At 43.7% G+C, this 13,810-nt stretch overlaps 1 protein-coding gene across 8 annotated transcripts in view; it reads left to right on the forward strand.

Annotated features, from left to right (window-relative positions):
* LOC140425346 (triple functional domain protein) overlaps positions 1-13,810 on the forward strand; it is an 801,905-nt gene that overhangs the window by 417,275 nt on the left and 370,820 nt on the right. For all 8 annotated transcript variants that reach the window (XM_072509518.1, XM_072509516.1, XM_072509515.1 and 5 more), the window contains 2 exons: positions 587-756; positions 11,544-11,718. In XM_072509518.1, the coding sequence (XP_072365619.1) occupies positions 587-756; positions 11,544-11,718 (345 nt within the window). The remainder of the gene's footprint in view (positions 1-586; positions 757-11,543; positions 11,719-13,810) is intronic.

The following is a 13,810-nucleotide window of genomic DNA, read 5'->3' on the forward strand; positions in this document are numbered from 1 at the left end:
CTCTTATCGCGGACTTTGCACATTGCATTGCAGTTTACCAGCAACTTGGCAGGGTGGGAGCCTGGGTTTTTCCATTCCATAATGCTGCAAGTTGATGCATTATATTTTGACCAGGCTGCTCACATTTTAAATACACAAGAGTAGTGTGGAGTTTTACATTTTAATTCATTTTTTTTCTTGTTGAGATTTCTTTTGAAGCTTCTCCCTTTGTTAATTCTATAATCTCAACAGTTTAACCTTGACCTTGAACCTCATAAGGTGAATGCATTGATTAAATAGTAGCAGCAATTCAATTCTAGGTGCTGTAAAAAGTCCACTCCTAGATCACTTTGTAATAAATTTTAAGTGGAAAGCCATTGCTCATTGTGTCTGGCTGATAGAAAAGCAGGAAATTCAACAGCGTAGGTCTGAGTTTTCAGAAACCTGATGACTGGTCTCTCGTCCACATGAAAAAAAAATCTGAATCCTTTGTGGTAGGAACTCGCTTCAACTGGAACTTTACAAAGATGTGCGCAGCAGAGTATTTTTCCTCTGAAATCTGTCCTCAATCACATAGCTAATGTTTTGCCTGTTTACTTTTTTGCAGCTCTGGACATGGCTGGAAGATTTACAGAAGGAGCTTCTGGATGATGTGTACGCTGAATCTGTGGAGGCAGTGCAGGATTTGATCAAGCGCTTTGGACAGCAGCAGCAGACCACCCTGCAAGTGACAGTGAATGTCATCAAAGAAGGGGAGGACCTAATCCAACAGTTAAGGTTGGCAATCAGATTATTACAAATTTTAGGTTTGTCACTGTCTCATTTAGTTTGAATTCCTGGAGCCTGCATGCCGACATTCCCTCCTCTTGTCCTAGTGGCAGGATTGTAGCTGGGTGAATAAACAGCCGGACGTCACTGGGGTAATGAGGCTGTTACAGTCGTGTAAACACGAGGAGGAGTCTCCTAAAAGTTTTGATAAATGAGCTACAGTAAAAATGTAGCTTATTGCAGAAGTTAAGTATATTCTTTTTGAGACTGAACTGCAGCATGGGAGTGAGAAATGTGGTTCCATCTTCTTTCTTTGGGATGCAATTAAAAACAAATCCCACCATGACAGCAGAGGAAATTTTAATTCAATTATTAAACCTGGATTAAAAAGCTGGCCATAGTAATGATGATCATGTAACTACTGGGGGTGAAATCTACCGGCCACGTCACGTCGGAATCGGGAGAAGCCTTTCCCGCGATTTCTAACAGTCCTTGCGCCTTCCGAGACCGAACCAGATCTCACAAGACGTCGCGAGGGACCCAGACTCACATAGCTAAAAGAGCTTAAAATCATTTTAAACAATGCTCGCAACCAATGGAAAGGCCACTCTGCATCTATCATCCTTGCTGAGGAGATACTAGCTGAGTGCCGTTTAGCACTCGTCCCCACAAATGGAGGCCAAGCGGAATGGCACATAGAGGGGGGAGGTTGTCTCTCTGGCGATTGGAGGCCCCGAGTGGTCAGCCTCCGGGCAGGGTGGCATCTGTGCCAGTCTGGCACTGCCAGGTGCCCATAGGGTGCTGGCAAGGGCACTGCCAGAGTGTCAGGCTGACAGGGGCACAAATATCCTGGGGGGGAGATTTGTTAGTGCTCTTTGGGGGGGTTTAAACTAATGCAGCAGGGGCATGGGAACCTGGATTGTAGTTTTAGGGTAAGGGAGAATGAGAGTATAGAGGTCAGGAGCACAGATTTGACGTCGCAGGAGGGGGCCAGTGTTCAGGTAGGTGGTTTGAAGTGTGTCTACTTCAATGCCAGGAGTATACGAAACAAGGTAGGGGAACTGGCAGCGTGGGTTGGTACCTGGGACTTCGATGTTGTGGCCATTTCGGAGACATGGATAGAGCAGGGACAGGAATGGATGTTGCAGGTTCCGGGGTTTAGGTGTTTTAGTAAGCTCAGAGAAGGAGGCAAAAGAGGGGGAGGTGTGGCGCTGCTAGTCAAGAGCAGTATTACGGTGGCGGAGAGGATGCTAGATGGGGACTCTTCTTCCGAGGTAGTATGGGCTGAAGTTAGAAACAGGAAAGGAGAGGTCACCCTGTTGGGAGTTTTTTATAGGCCTCCTAATAGTTCTAGGGATGTAGAGGAAAGGATGGCGAAGATGATTCTGGATATGAGCGAAAGTAACAGGGTAGTTATTATGGGAGACTTTAACTTTCCAAATATTGACTGGAAAAGATATAGTTCGAGTACAATAGATGGGTCGTTTTTTGTACAGTGTGTGCAGGAGGGTTTCCTGAAACAATATGTTGACAGGCCAACAAGAGGCGAGGCCACGTTGGATTTGGTTTTGGGTAATAAACCAGGCCAGGTGTTGGATTTGGAGGTAGGAGAGCACTTTGGGGACAGTGACCACAATTCGGTGACGTTTACGTTAATGATGGAAAGGGATAAGTATACACCGCAGGGCAAGAGTTATAGCTGGGGGAAGGGCAATTATGATGCCATTAGACGTGACTTGGGGGGGATAAGGTGGAGAAGTAGGCTGCAAGTGTTGGGCACACTGGATAAGTGGGGCTTGTTCAAGGATCAGCTACTGCGTGTTCTTGATAAGTATGTACCGGTCAGACAGGGAGGAAGGCGTCGAGCGAGGGAACCGTGGTTTACCAAGGAAGTTGAATCTCTTGTTAAGAGGAAGAAGGAGGCCTATGTGAAGATGAAGTGTGAAGTTTCGGTTGGGGCGATGGATAGTTACAAGGTAGCGAGGAAGGATCTAAAGAGAGAGCTAAGACGAGCAAGGAGGGGACATGAGAAGTATTTGGCAGGAAGGATCAAGGAAAACCCAAAAGCTTTCTATCGGTATGTCAGGAATAAGCGAATGACTAGGGAAAGAGTAGGACCAGTCAAGGACAGGGATGGGAAATTGTGTGTGGAGTCTGAAGAGATAGGCGAGATACTAAATGAATATTTTTCGTCAGTATTCACTCAGGAAAAAGATAATGTTGTGGAGGAGAATGCTGAGCCCCAGGCTAATAGAATAGATGGCATTGAGGTACGTAGGGAAGAGGTGTTGGCAATTCTGGACAGGCTGAAAATAGATAAGTCCCCGGGACCTGATGGAATTTATCCTAGGGTTCTCTGGGAGGCCAGGGAAGAGATTGCTGGACCTTTGGCTTTGATTTTTATGTCATCATTGGCTACAGGAATAGTGCCAGAGGACTGGAGGACAGCAAATGTGGTCCCTTTGTTCAAAAAGGGGAGCAGAGACAACCCCGGCAACTATAGACCGGTGAGCCTCACGTCTGTAGTGGGTAAAGTCTTGGAGGGGATTATAAGAGACAAGATTTATAATCATCTAGATAGGAATAATATGATCAGGGATAGTCAGCATGGCTTTGTGAAGGGTAGGTCATGCCTCACAAACCTTATCGAGTTCTTTGAGAAGGTGACTGAACAGGTAGACGAGGGTAGAGCAGTTGATGTGGTGTATATGGATTTCAGCAAAGCGTTTGATAAGGTTCCCCACGGTAGGCTATTGCAAAAAATACGGAGGCTGGGGATTGAGGGTGATTTAGAGATGTGGATCAGAAATTGGCTAGCTGAAAGAAGACAGAGGGTGCTGGTTGATGGGAAATGTTCAGAATGGAGTACAGTCACAAGTGGAGTACCACAAGGATCTGTTCTGGGGCCGTTGCTGTTTGTCATTTTTATCAATGACCTAGAGGAAGGCGCAGAAGGGTGGGTGAGTAAATTTGCAGACGATACTAAAGTCGGTGGTGTTGTCGATAGTGTGGAAGGATGTAGCAGGTTACAGAGGGATATAGATAAGCTGCAGAGCTGGGCTGAGAGGTGGCAAATGGAGTTTAATGTAGAGAAGTGTGAGGTGATTCACTTTGGAAGGAATAACAGGAATGCGGAATATTTGGCTAATGGTAAAGTTCTTGAAAGTGTGGATGAGCAGAGGGATCTAGGTGTCCATGTACATAGATCCCTGAAAGTTGCCACCCAGGTTGATAGGGTTGTGAAGAAGGCCTATGGAGTGTTGGCCTTTATTGGTAGAGGGATTGAGTTCCGGAGTCGGGAGGTCATGTTGCAGCTGTACAGAACTCTGGTACGGCCGCATTTGGAGTATTGCGTACAGTTCTGGTCACCGCATTATAGGAAGGACGTGGAGGCTTTGGAGCGGGTGCAGAGGAGATTTACCAGGATGTTGCCTGGTATGGAGGGAAAATCTTATGAGGAAAGGCTGATGGACTTGAGGTTGTTTTCGTTGGAGAGAAGAAGGTTAAGAGGAGACTTAATAGAGGCATACAAAATGATCAGGGGGTTGGATAGGGTGGACAGTGAGAGCCTTCTCCCGCGGATGGATATGGCTGGCACGAGGGGACATAACTTTAAACTGAGGGGTGATAGATATAGGACAGAGGTCAGAGGTAGGTTCTTTACGCAAAGAGTAGTGAGGCCGTGGAATGCCCTACCTGCTACAGTAGTGAACTCGCCAACATTGAGGGCATTTAAAAGTTTATTGGATAAACATATGGATGATAATGGCATAGTGTAGGTTAGATGGCTTTTGTTTCGGTGCAACATCGTGGGCCGAAGGGCCTGTACTGCGCTATGTTCTATGTAGTGTTGCCCACGTCGGGATTGGGCCCAAGGGTGGGTGCGGGGGGCTCAAGGACCCCTTTATAGGTGAGTTGGGGCATTGGGGATGGATCTGAGGGTCACGTCGGAGGGCGGGAGATTGGGCACCATTTAAAAATGGTGTTCCGAACTCTTCCAGCACTGATGAGCTCCACTAGTCAGAGCTCCTCAGTGCAGGAAATGACGCTACGTGCGGCCTCATGGGTTCCCTGCTGGGGCCTGAAATGGCAACACAAATGACAGGAACGATGCCAGAACGGACTCATTATTTTCAGTTAGATTGCACCCAGGGTTGCCATTAAAATTCATCTGGTTTGCCAATATTCTTCAGAGAAAGAAATCTGTCATCCTTACCTAGTTTGACCTAGATATGATTCCAAACCCACAGCAATGTGGTTGACCCTTAACTTCCCTTTGAAATGACCTAGCAAGCCACTCAGTTGTATCAAACCACTACTGACAATTTGAATAAGAATAAAACTGCATGGACCATCCGACATTGATCTCAGTTCTGGAAACATTAAAGATGCACCTTGTCTAGTTGATCCGACAGAATCATTTGCCTTAGCATCTAGGGTCTTATATAAAATTGGGAGAGCTATCCTACAGATGAGTCAGGCAACAGCCTTAAATAGCCATGCACATCGAATTATCCCTTAAGTTCAATGTACTGGACTCCTCCATCATCCACTTGGCACTTCTGGACGATGATGGTTCTAAATACTTCGATCTTGTCTTTTGTGCTGATGTGTTTGATTCTGCTGTCTTTGAGGTTCGGAATATTCCTGGAGCCTCTTTTTCTTGTTAGTTGTTTAATTGTCCACCACCATTCATGACTAGATGTGACAGGACTGCAGAATTTCTTAACATCTGCGCCACGTAGTCCTTTGGGTTCAAGAACAAAGAACAAAGAAATGTACAGCAAAGGAACAGGCCCTTCGGCCCTCCAAGCCCGTGCCGACCATGCTGCCCGACTAAACTACAATCTTCTACACTTCCTGGGTCCGTATCCCTCTATTCCCATCCTATTCATGTATTTGTCAAGATGCCCCTTAAATGTCACTATCGTCTCTGCTTCCACCACCTCCTCCGGTAGCGAGTTCCAGGCACCCACTACCCTCTGCGTAAAAAACTTGCCTCGTACATCTACTCTAAACCTTGCCCCTCTCACCTTAAACCTATGCCCCCTAGTAATTGACCCCTCTACCCTGGGGAAAAGCCTCTGACTATCCACTCTGTCTATGCCCCTCATAATTTTGTAGACCTCTATCAGGTCGCCCCTCAACCTCCTTCGTTCCAGTGAGAACAAACTGAGTTTATTCAACCGCTCCTCGTAGCTAATGCCCTCCATACCAGGCAACATTCTGGTAAATCTCTTCTGCACCCTCTCTAAAGCCTCCACATCCTTCTGGTAGTGTGGCGACCAGAATTGAACACTATACTCCAAGTGTGGCCTAACTAAGGTTCTATACAGCTGCAACATGACTTGCCAATTCTTATACTCAATGCCCCGGCCAATGAAGGCAAGCATGCCGTATGCCTTCTTGACTACCTTCTCCACCTGTGTCGCCCCTTTCAGTGACCTGTGGACCTGTACTCCTAGATCTCTTTGACTTTCAATACTCTTGAGGGTTCTACCATTCACTGTATATTCCCTACCTGCATTAGACCTTCCAAAATGCATTACCTCACATTTGTCCGGATTAAACTCCATCTGCCATCTCTCCGCCCAAGTCTCCAAACAATCTAAATCCTGCTGTATCCTCTGACAGTCCTCGTCGCTATCCGCAATTCTACCAATCTTTGTGTCGTCTGCAAACTTACTAATCAGACCAGTTGCATTTTCCTCCAAATCATTTATATATACTACAAATAGCAAAGGTCCCAGCACTGATCCCTGTGGAACACCACTGGTCACAGCCCTCCAATTAGAAAAGCATCCTTCCATTGCTACTCTCTGCCGTCTATGACCTCCGTGTCCTCTGGCAGCCCAACAGTCCTACGTTTCTGGCAGCGAGACCTGTTTTCTTGATCTTCTGCCTTCCTTTTGAGCACTCCCTGGTCCGCCACCAACCTCGCCACCTCTGCTTCGAGTGAGTTGATCCGCTCACTCTGGTCGGTGGTCGCCTTCTGCAGTTCCCGCACCATTGCCTCTTGCATCTTCAGTTGCCATCCTGTTATCTCCAGCACCTCCTTGAGCAGGCGACTTCACTGTTGCCATGTGGTTCCCCTTAATGGAGTCCCTAAATTTTTGAAGTTCTCGTGTCAGGAGTTCCATCCATTGCCCTCTCAGCGAGAGGGCCGGGTTGTGTCGGTGACTCCGGTCGACTCACCATATCCTACTCTGCCTCGTTCCTTGTGTCTGTGGCCTTGGCCTTTCTCTCCTGGCTCTTATTTTTTGTTGTCCTTTTGGCTCCTTTGCTGGTTTGAGCGGTTTCTTCAGGTGCTTTATGTTTCAGGGTGAAGTTTGTTTGCTGAGTGACTGATTTTCGGGTCAAAGGTACCTAGGTTGGAGTCTCTAAGGGGAGAGCCACCTTGATTTGATTTATTTATTGTCACGTGTACCGAGATACAGTGAAAATTATTGTTCTCCTTTCATGCGACTGCTCAGCACATCCCCGCCATAAATGTTAAAACGTGAAGCAAGTTAAGCCAATCATCAGATTTTTGAAATCTCGATTGCTTTCATGCATTTAGTTACAGATGTGATCTGACTGCTTTGATTTTAATTCCAATTTGAAGCCACTGTTCCCGCTGATAGATGAAAGATCACCCTAACAGTAACCAGATGGCAGAGTTAAATTGTCGCATATGAGAATATGGGATAAATTATTGTTTGGAGCAAATGCAGAGCTATATAAAAATTCATAAGGTTTCATGGGCAGTAAATTTTGTATACCTCATTAATAATATTGCCATCAAGAATTTTTTCCTTTTCAGAATATTAAAATGTAAATCTTGCTCTCTTTCATATCATGCCTCCTCTGTTCAAGCACAAGAGATTTGTCTTTATCTCTGTACCATTATTTTACAATGTCACTCAGGAATGATCTGAAGAAGCACGTGATTTCCATTTTAAAAATGCCACACACACACAAACAGTATTCTTTAGGGATTTGGGTCTTGCTGAGTCAGTTGTCTCGACCAGTGCAGCAACAATGACACCTCAGGATCTCGGAGTTAAAATGCTGGTTAAAAGAAATCCCTGAATTCTATGTAATGAAAATGGGATCCGACTTAAGTCATCTGAAATCAGTGGCTCATTGCTCTGAGTGTCTTGCATTCAATAAATTTGGACAGTATCATTCCACTTCTTAATAGACATGGGCCTAGAGCACAATACGATCCCTCATTTTGCACTTCCCTTTGTCATTGGACGCCTGATATGGGAAATTGAAAATGGCACACTGATGCAATTGAAGCTGCTCTGCTAAAGTTAGTGCTGAGTCACCTAATTAGGGCAGAGTTGAGAGAGTTTCACTTGCCATACTTGAATTAAAGAAGCTCGCTGTCTCTGTTGTAGCGAATAGTGCAGAAAGTGGCTATTCAACCATCAAATCTCTTACTGGTATATAACTTGGTATGGATACTCTTGTTTCCTTTCCAAACAGCAGGTTTGACTCCCTTCCAGAAAACAATTATCTCTTTTAAGTTATCAAGCAGCCTGGAACTTTTCAAAGAACAATCCACTTAATCATACTCTTTATCCATTTCCCTAAATTCTTTTCTCTTTCCGAGTCTTTCCATTATTCATTTTGAAGGCTGCTAATGCTTATATAAGCACCACCCTATCAGTCCATTCCAAATTCTAATCGCTGGTTGTGCAAAAAAGGCATTTTCCTCTGGTTGCTTCTGTTTTTTTGCCAGTCATCTTAACATTGTTCCCTCTGGTCTGGTCATTGACCCTTCAACCACTGGAAACTGTTTATTTTTAAACATTTCATGATTAAGCGTGCAGGTGCAACAGGCAGTGAAGAAGGCAAATGGTATGCTGGCCTTCATAGTGAGAGGATTTGAGTACAGGAGCAGGGATGTCTTGCTGCGGGTATACAGGGCCTTGTGGAGACTACACCTGGAATAGTGTGTGCAGTTTTGTCTCCTTATCTGCTAAAGCATGTTCTTGCTAGGAAGGTGTCATGTGAGTGTCCCTTTAAGAAATGTTTTTGTCTTATCACATGGCTTCAGTGATGTCACTGTGTGGGTGGAGCTGGGCTGAGATGCTGCAAGTTTACTTTCGTTTTTGACTTTTACTTTCACTTTAAGTTTAGACTGGTTGTACTGCACAAGTTGAAAGAAGGGTTTCTCTATCTTCATTTTAAAACTGTTTCCAGACTGCTTGATAACTTAAAAGAGATAATTGTTTCCTGGCAGGAATTCAAACCTGCTATTTGGAAAGGGGGTTACCATTGATCAGAAACTGAACTGGACTAGCCACATTAATACTGTGGCTATTAGGGCAAGTCAAAGGCTAGGAATCGTACGGTGAGTAATCCCCCCCCCCCCCCCCCCCCCCCCAAAGCCTGTCCTCCATCTACGAGGCACAAGTCAGGAGTGTAATGGAATACTCTCCACTTTCCTGGATGAGGGCAGCTCCAGCAACACTTAAGAAGCTGGACACCATCCAGGGCAAAGCAGCCTCCTTGATAGCTTCCCCTTCCACAAACATTCAAACCCTCCACCACCGGTGAACAGTGGCAGCCATATGTACCATCTACAAGATGCACTGCAGTAACTCACCAGGGTTCCTAAGACAACACCTTCCAAACCCATGACCACTACCATCTAGAAGGACAAGAGCAGCTGATACCTGGGAACCCCACCACCTGGAGATTCTCGTCTAAGTCACTCACCACCCTGACTTGGAAATGTATCTCCGTTCCTTCACTTTCGCTGGGTCCAAAATCCTGGAACTGCCTCAGTACAGAGTGCCAGTAACCATCTCCTACAAGAGAGGATCTAATCACCGCCCCATGACATTCAATGGCATTAAACTCGCTGAATACTCCACTATTAACATCCCGCAGTGGTTGTACCTACACCATAAGGACTGCAGCGGTTCAAGAAGGCAACTCTCCACCACCTTCTGAAGGGCAACTAGGGATGGGCAATAAATGCTGGCTTAACCAGCGACACCCACATCCCGTAAATGAATATTAAAAAGAAATCTCTGCCCCTTAACTTATATCTATGCCTACTGGTCATTGATCCCTCCACCAAGGGGAAAGGTTTCTTCCTGTCTCCTCTATTTGTGTCCCTCATAATTCTGTACATCTCTATCATGTCTCCCCTCAGTCTTCTCTGCTCCAAGGAAAACAATCCAAGTCATAGAATAGATTCCTTACAGTGCAGAAGGAGGTCATTCGACACATTGAGTTTACATTGACCCTCTGAGAGAACAATGCATCTATGCTCACTCCCCCGCCCTATCTCGTAACCCCACCTAACTTGCACATCCATGGACATAAAGGGCAATTTAGCTTGTCCAATCAATCTAACCTGCACGTCTTTGGACTGAGGGGAAACCGGAGCAAACCCACGCAGACACAGGGAGAATGTGTAAACTCCACACAAACAGTCACCTGAACTTGGGTTCCTGGCGCTGTGAGCCAGCAGTGCTAAGCACTGTGCCACCGTGCTGTCTCTATCCAAATTCTCTTCATAATTAAAACACTCCAACCCAGGCAACATTCTGGTAAATCTCCTCTGCATCCTTTCCAGTGCTATCACAATTCTCCTATAATGTGGATTCTAGAACAGCACACTGTACTCCAGTTTTGGCCTCCTGACCTCCCATATATTATTTTGTTAAAATGTGTAAATTAGTTGATTTTTGACATAAAGGGGTTGATTTCCCTCTGTCTAATGGCATTGTGTCCACCTATTTTCAGTGCATTACATAACAGGAAATATAACCATTCACAATTTCAGCAGGAAACATGAGGGGTGGAGGTTGGACATTGTTGAGTTATACAGATGTAACATAGTTGCAACAAGGGCCATTCTTTGGAGCAACATCCCACATCAGATTCACATCAGGAGTATAGACAATGTCGTATCAGCACAGACAGATGCTCAGGCTTTTGATTAAAACAGGTTTTAGCTCTTTTGCATATCTGAATCAAGGACGGAACACTGTTTGAGGAGCCCAACAGTAAATTAGTAAAGAAAGACCCGTACTTGAAAAGCATCTTTTGCAACTTCTGGATGTCCCCAACTGCTTTACAGCGAACAAAACTCTTGACAGGCAACCACTGCTGCAATTTAGTGGCATTGCAATGGCTGATGATGTTTTAAGAGATTACCCTGGAGACAACTCTCCTCTTTTCCAAAATAATGCCATGGGATCTTCCTTGTGCATTTGAGAGGGTAGACAAGCTCCCAGTTGAGCGCTTCATTTGAAAGGCAGCACCTTTGATAGTGCTGAGGGAGTGCTGCAGTACACTGGTGAGCCAGCTCACGTCTCTCTGTTCCATTTCCTGGAGCAGGACGCAAATACATAAGCTTCAGATAACTGAACCACAGCTGGCACTCTGAGAATCAGAACAGGTACAGGGCTTTCATCCCTCAGGATTCGTCAGAGGTTGCTAAAACCCAAGCAGGAACTGCTACGAAAAAATTATTTTGAGCAGAAAGATCCAGTGGAGATGAGAGCAACAAATAAGAGCTGCAATTGTCTTTGCACCCATTGTCCTTTTTTTGTCCTCCCCTTTCAGTATTTGTCTTCAGAACTTATCGTTTGTTCCTCACTTGAAATATGTTTATACTTGTATCATACTGATAGGGTAAAGGATGCAAAATGGAAAAGTCAACAAGCTAATTTACTTCTAAGTACCAACTTCAAAGGAATTAAAGAGTTTTGTTTGCAAAACGTATCATGAATTCAATCATTGTGCTATTACCTGCTGCAGTTACTTTACTGTCATCTTCTTGTTAGGGATTCTGCCATTTCAAGCAACAAGACTCCACACAACAGTTCCATTAATCATATAGAGAGTGTTCTTCAGCAGCTGGATGAAGCCCAGGCTCAGATGGAAGATCTTTTTCAGGAGCGCAAGATCAAACTGGATCTCTTCCTTCAGCTCCGAGTATTTGAACGGGATGCAATAGATGTAGGTGTCAAGTAGAGGAAAATATAGGTTTTCTTAACATCTGATTTAAGTTACCGATCTCTGAAGTTCGTGGGGTAATTATTTTCATGCTTGTATCTCTTCGGTTTTCTTCTTTCCTTCATCGGTAGAAAGGTACAATGCATTTACTCTGCTGTACATGCCATCCCCCTACACCACAAGGCAGGTGCAGGGCACTGATGATCCCAAGCCCTTGGTGCATTTTAGGAAACGCTGACACATAGCACCATTGTCGCTATTTATCGCACCAATTAGGTAAATTTCTCTCGGCTCCCTTCAAATGACATAGTGATCAAAAGTTCAACAGGATTGCAGTCACATTTACCAATACCTCAAATACTTGCCTTATTTTGAGTCACTTTTATTGCCGAGTGGTTAATCCTGAATATTTAATTGACTGTCAATTTTGGGGTGAAAACCTGTTGATTTTGTTTCACATATTTCCACTTGTTAATATAACAAATACAAATTGAGAGTTCTAATACTGGAAACTTTGTGATATTGTTTCTCTGAATCATTATGCTGGCAACTATTGTGACAAAATGCAGAACTGATGACACTGTAGTTGCTAAATTCAGTGAAATGGTGTATTGATTACCGTTGCGCTAAAAAAATAATTTTAACTTTTTAAATAATATTATCAAAAGGACAGAGAGATTTTTGGTTTTGCCTGTCACTCCCAGCTGTCAGACTTCTAGCTCTTAATCCTAGCATGTGCAAGATGCGTGTAAACATAATTTTTCTTGCTTTGTTTCATTTATCTGCCTTTACTCTAGAGTTAGCTGCTTATCAACATTTTCTCAGAGGTCAAAAGTACCAAGTTTCTGTTGCCTCAAATAATTTTCAGCCTGCTTTAATTCCAGTTCTCCTATGCATCAATCAACAACAATAATTATTATTTCCTGTGCCATCTGTTTCACCTCTGAGCCACTTCTGTGCATGTCTCAGTAAATGCAAAGAGAAATCAAATGGGTGTTTAGCATATAATATTTGCATATATGTGTTTGGCTTTCCAAATATGTAAAGGAGTCCATCGTTAACTTGGTTTGTGAATTCTTAGATTAGTGGTCTCTTTTTAAAGACTTTATCCAAATTGATTGAACATTGGGCAAATAACATTTTTTAAATATGGAATTAATCCAATTTAGATTCATATTAAACCAGAGTAACATTTGGAGATGTTATTTTCTGATATATCCCTCAAACAGTTATCTTCTGCACGCCGAAGGAAACTGTAGTGATAACTCTTTACATCAGAACCAGCTGCAGACAAATTCTAGTAGTCATAGAATCATACAGCACAGAAAAGGCCCTCTAGCCCATCGCATCTGTGGCGGTCAAAAACAACCACCTAACCAATTTAATTTCATTTTCCAGCACTTGGCCATAGCCTTGTATGTCCTGGGTCTAATCTTTAAAACTTTATCTGTTTTAAATTTTCTCATAACTTTATTCTATATGCATCCAGCCCTGGCAATAATAAATGATTTCACAAAAATTACAGCTAAGGGATTCAACAACTTTTGATACTGAAAAGAATTTCTCCCAACTTTATTGGTAAACTTTGATTACTGGAATGACCAATCATAATATGGTTTTATTAATAAACAAACACCTCACATGGATGAGATAATAATCTGGACTCTTTTTAAAAGCATTGGTTTCTCCGATTACTTTTTTAAAGGTTCTGATGGACTGTTGCTGCGCAACTGACTGATCAAATTTCAGTCACACAATTTCTTCATTTATGAAAATGAATTGTCAGCATGGATTTTTATCTGATGGCCAAGTTCATATTTCCATTAAGATTGTTGTGGGTTGATGTACTCCGACACTAATGCTGTGAAACTTTTAAATATTTTGTTTCGCACATTTTCAACAATCCAGTTTGGAACTATACGTGCATGTGTAATGATGTGCAATTAATGATCCCCAGTAGAAATCAGGGTATGCCTACAAAACAAGTAGAACGATTGAAAAGAGAATCAGTTTTATTTGTCCTTGTAGAAATATCGAGTCAACGCATTTCATGTATTATTCCTAGTCGCCTGTGGAACTTTGCTTTCTGCAGTTG

This window comes from Scyliorhinus torazame, chromosome 6 (genome assembly GCF_047496885.1).
Source record: "Scyliorhinus torazame isolate Kashiwa2021f chromosome 6, sScyTor2.1, whole genome shotgun sequence".
NCBI lineage: Eukaryota > Metazoa > Chordata > Chondrichthyes > Carcharhiniformes > Scyliorhinidae > Scyliorhinus > Scyliorhinus torazame.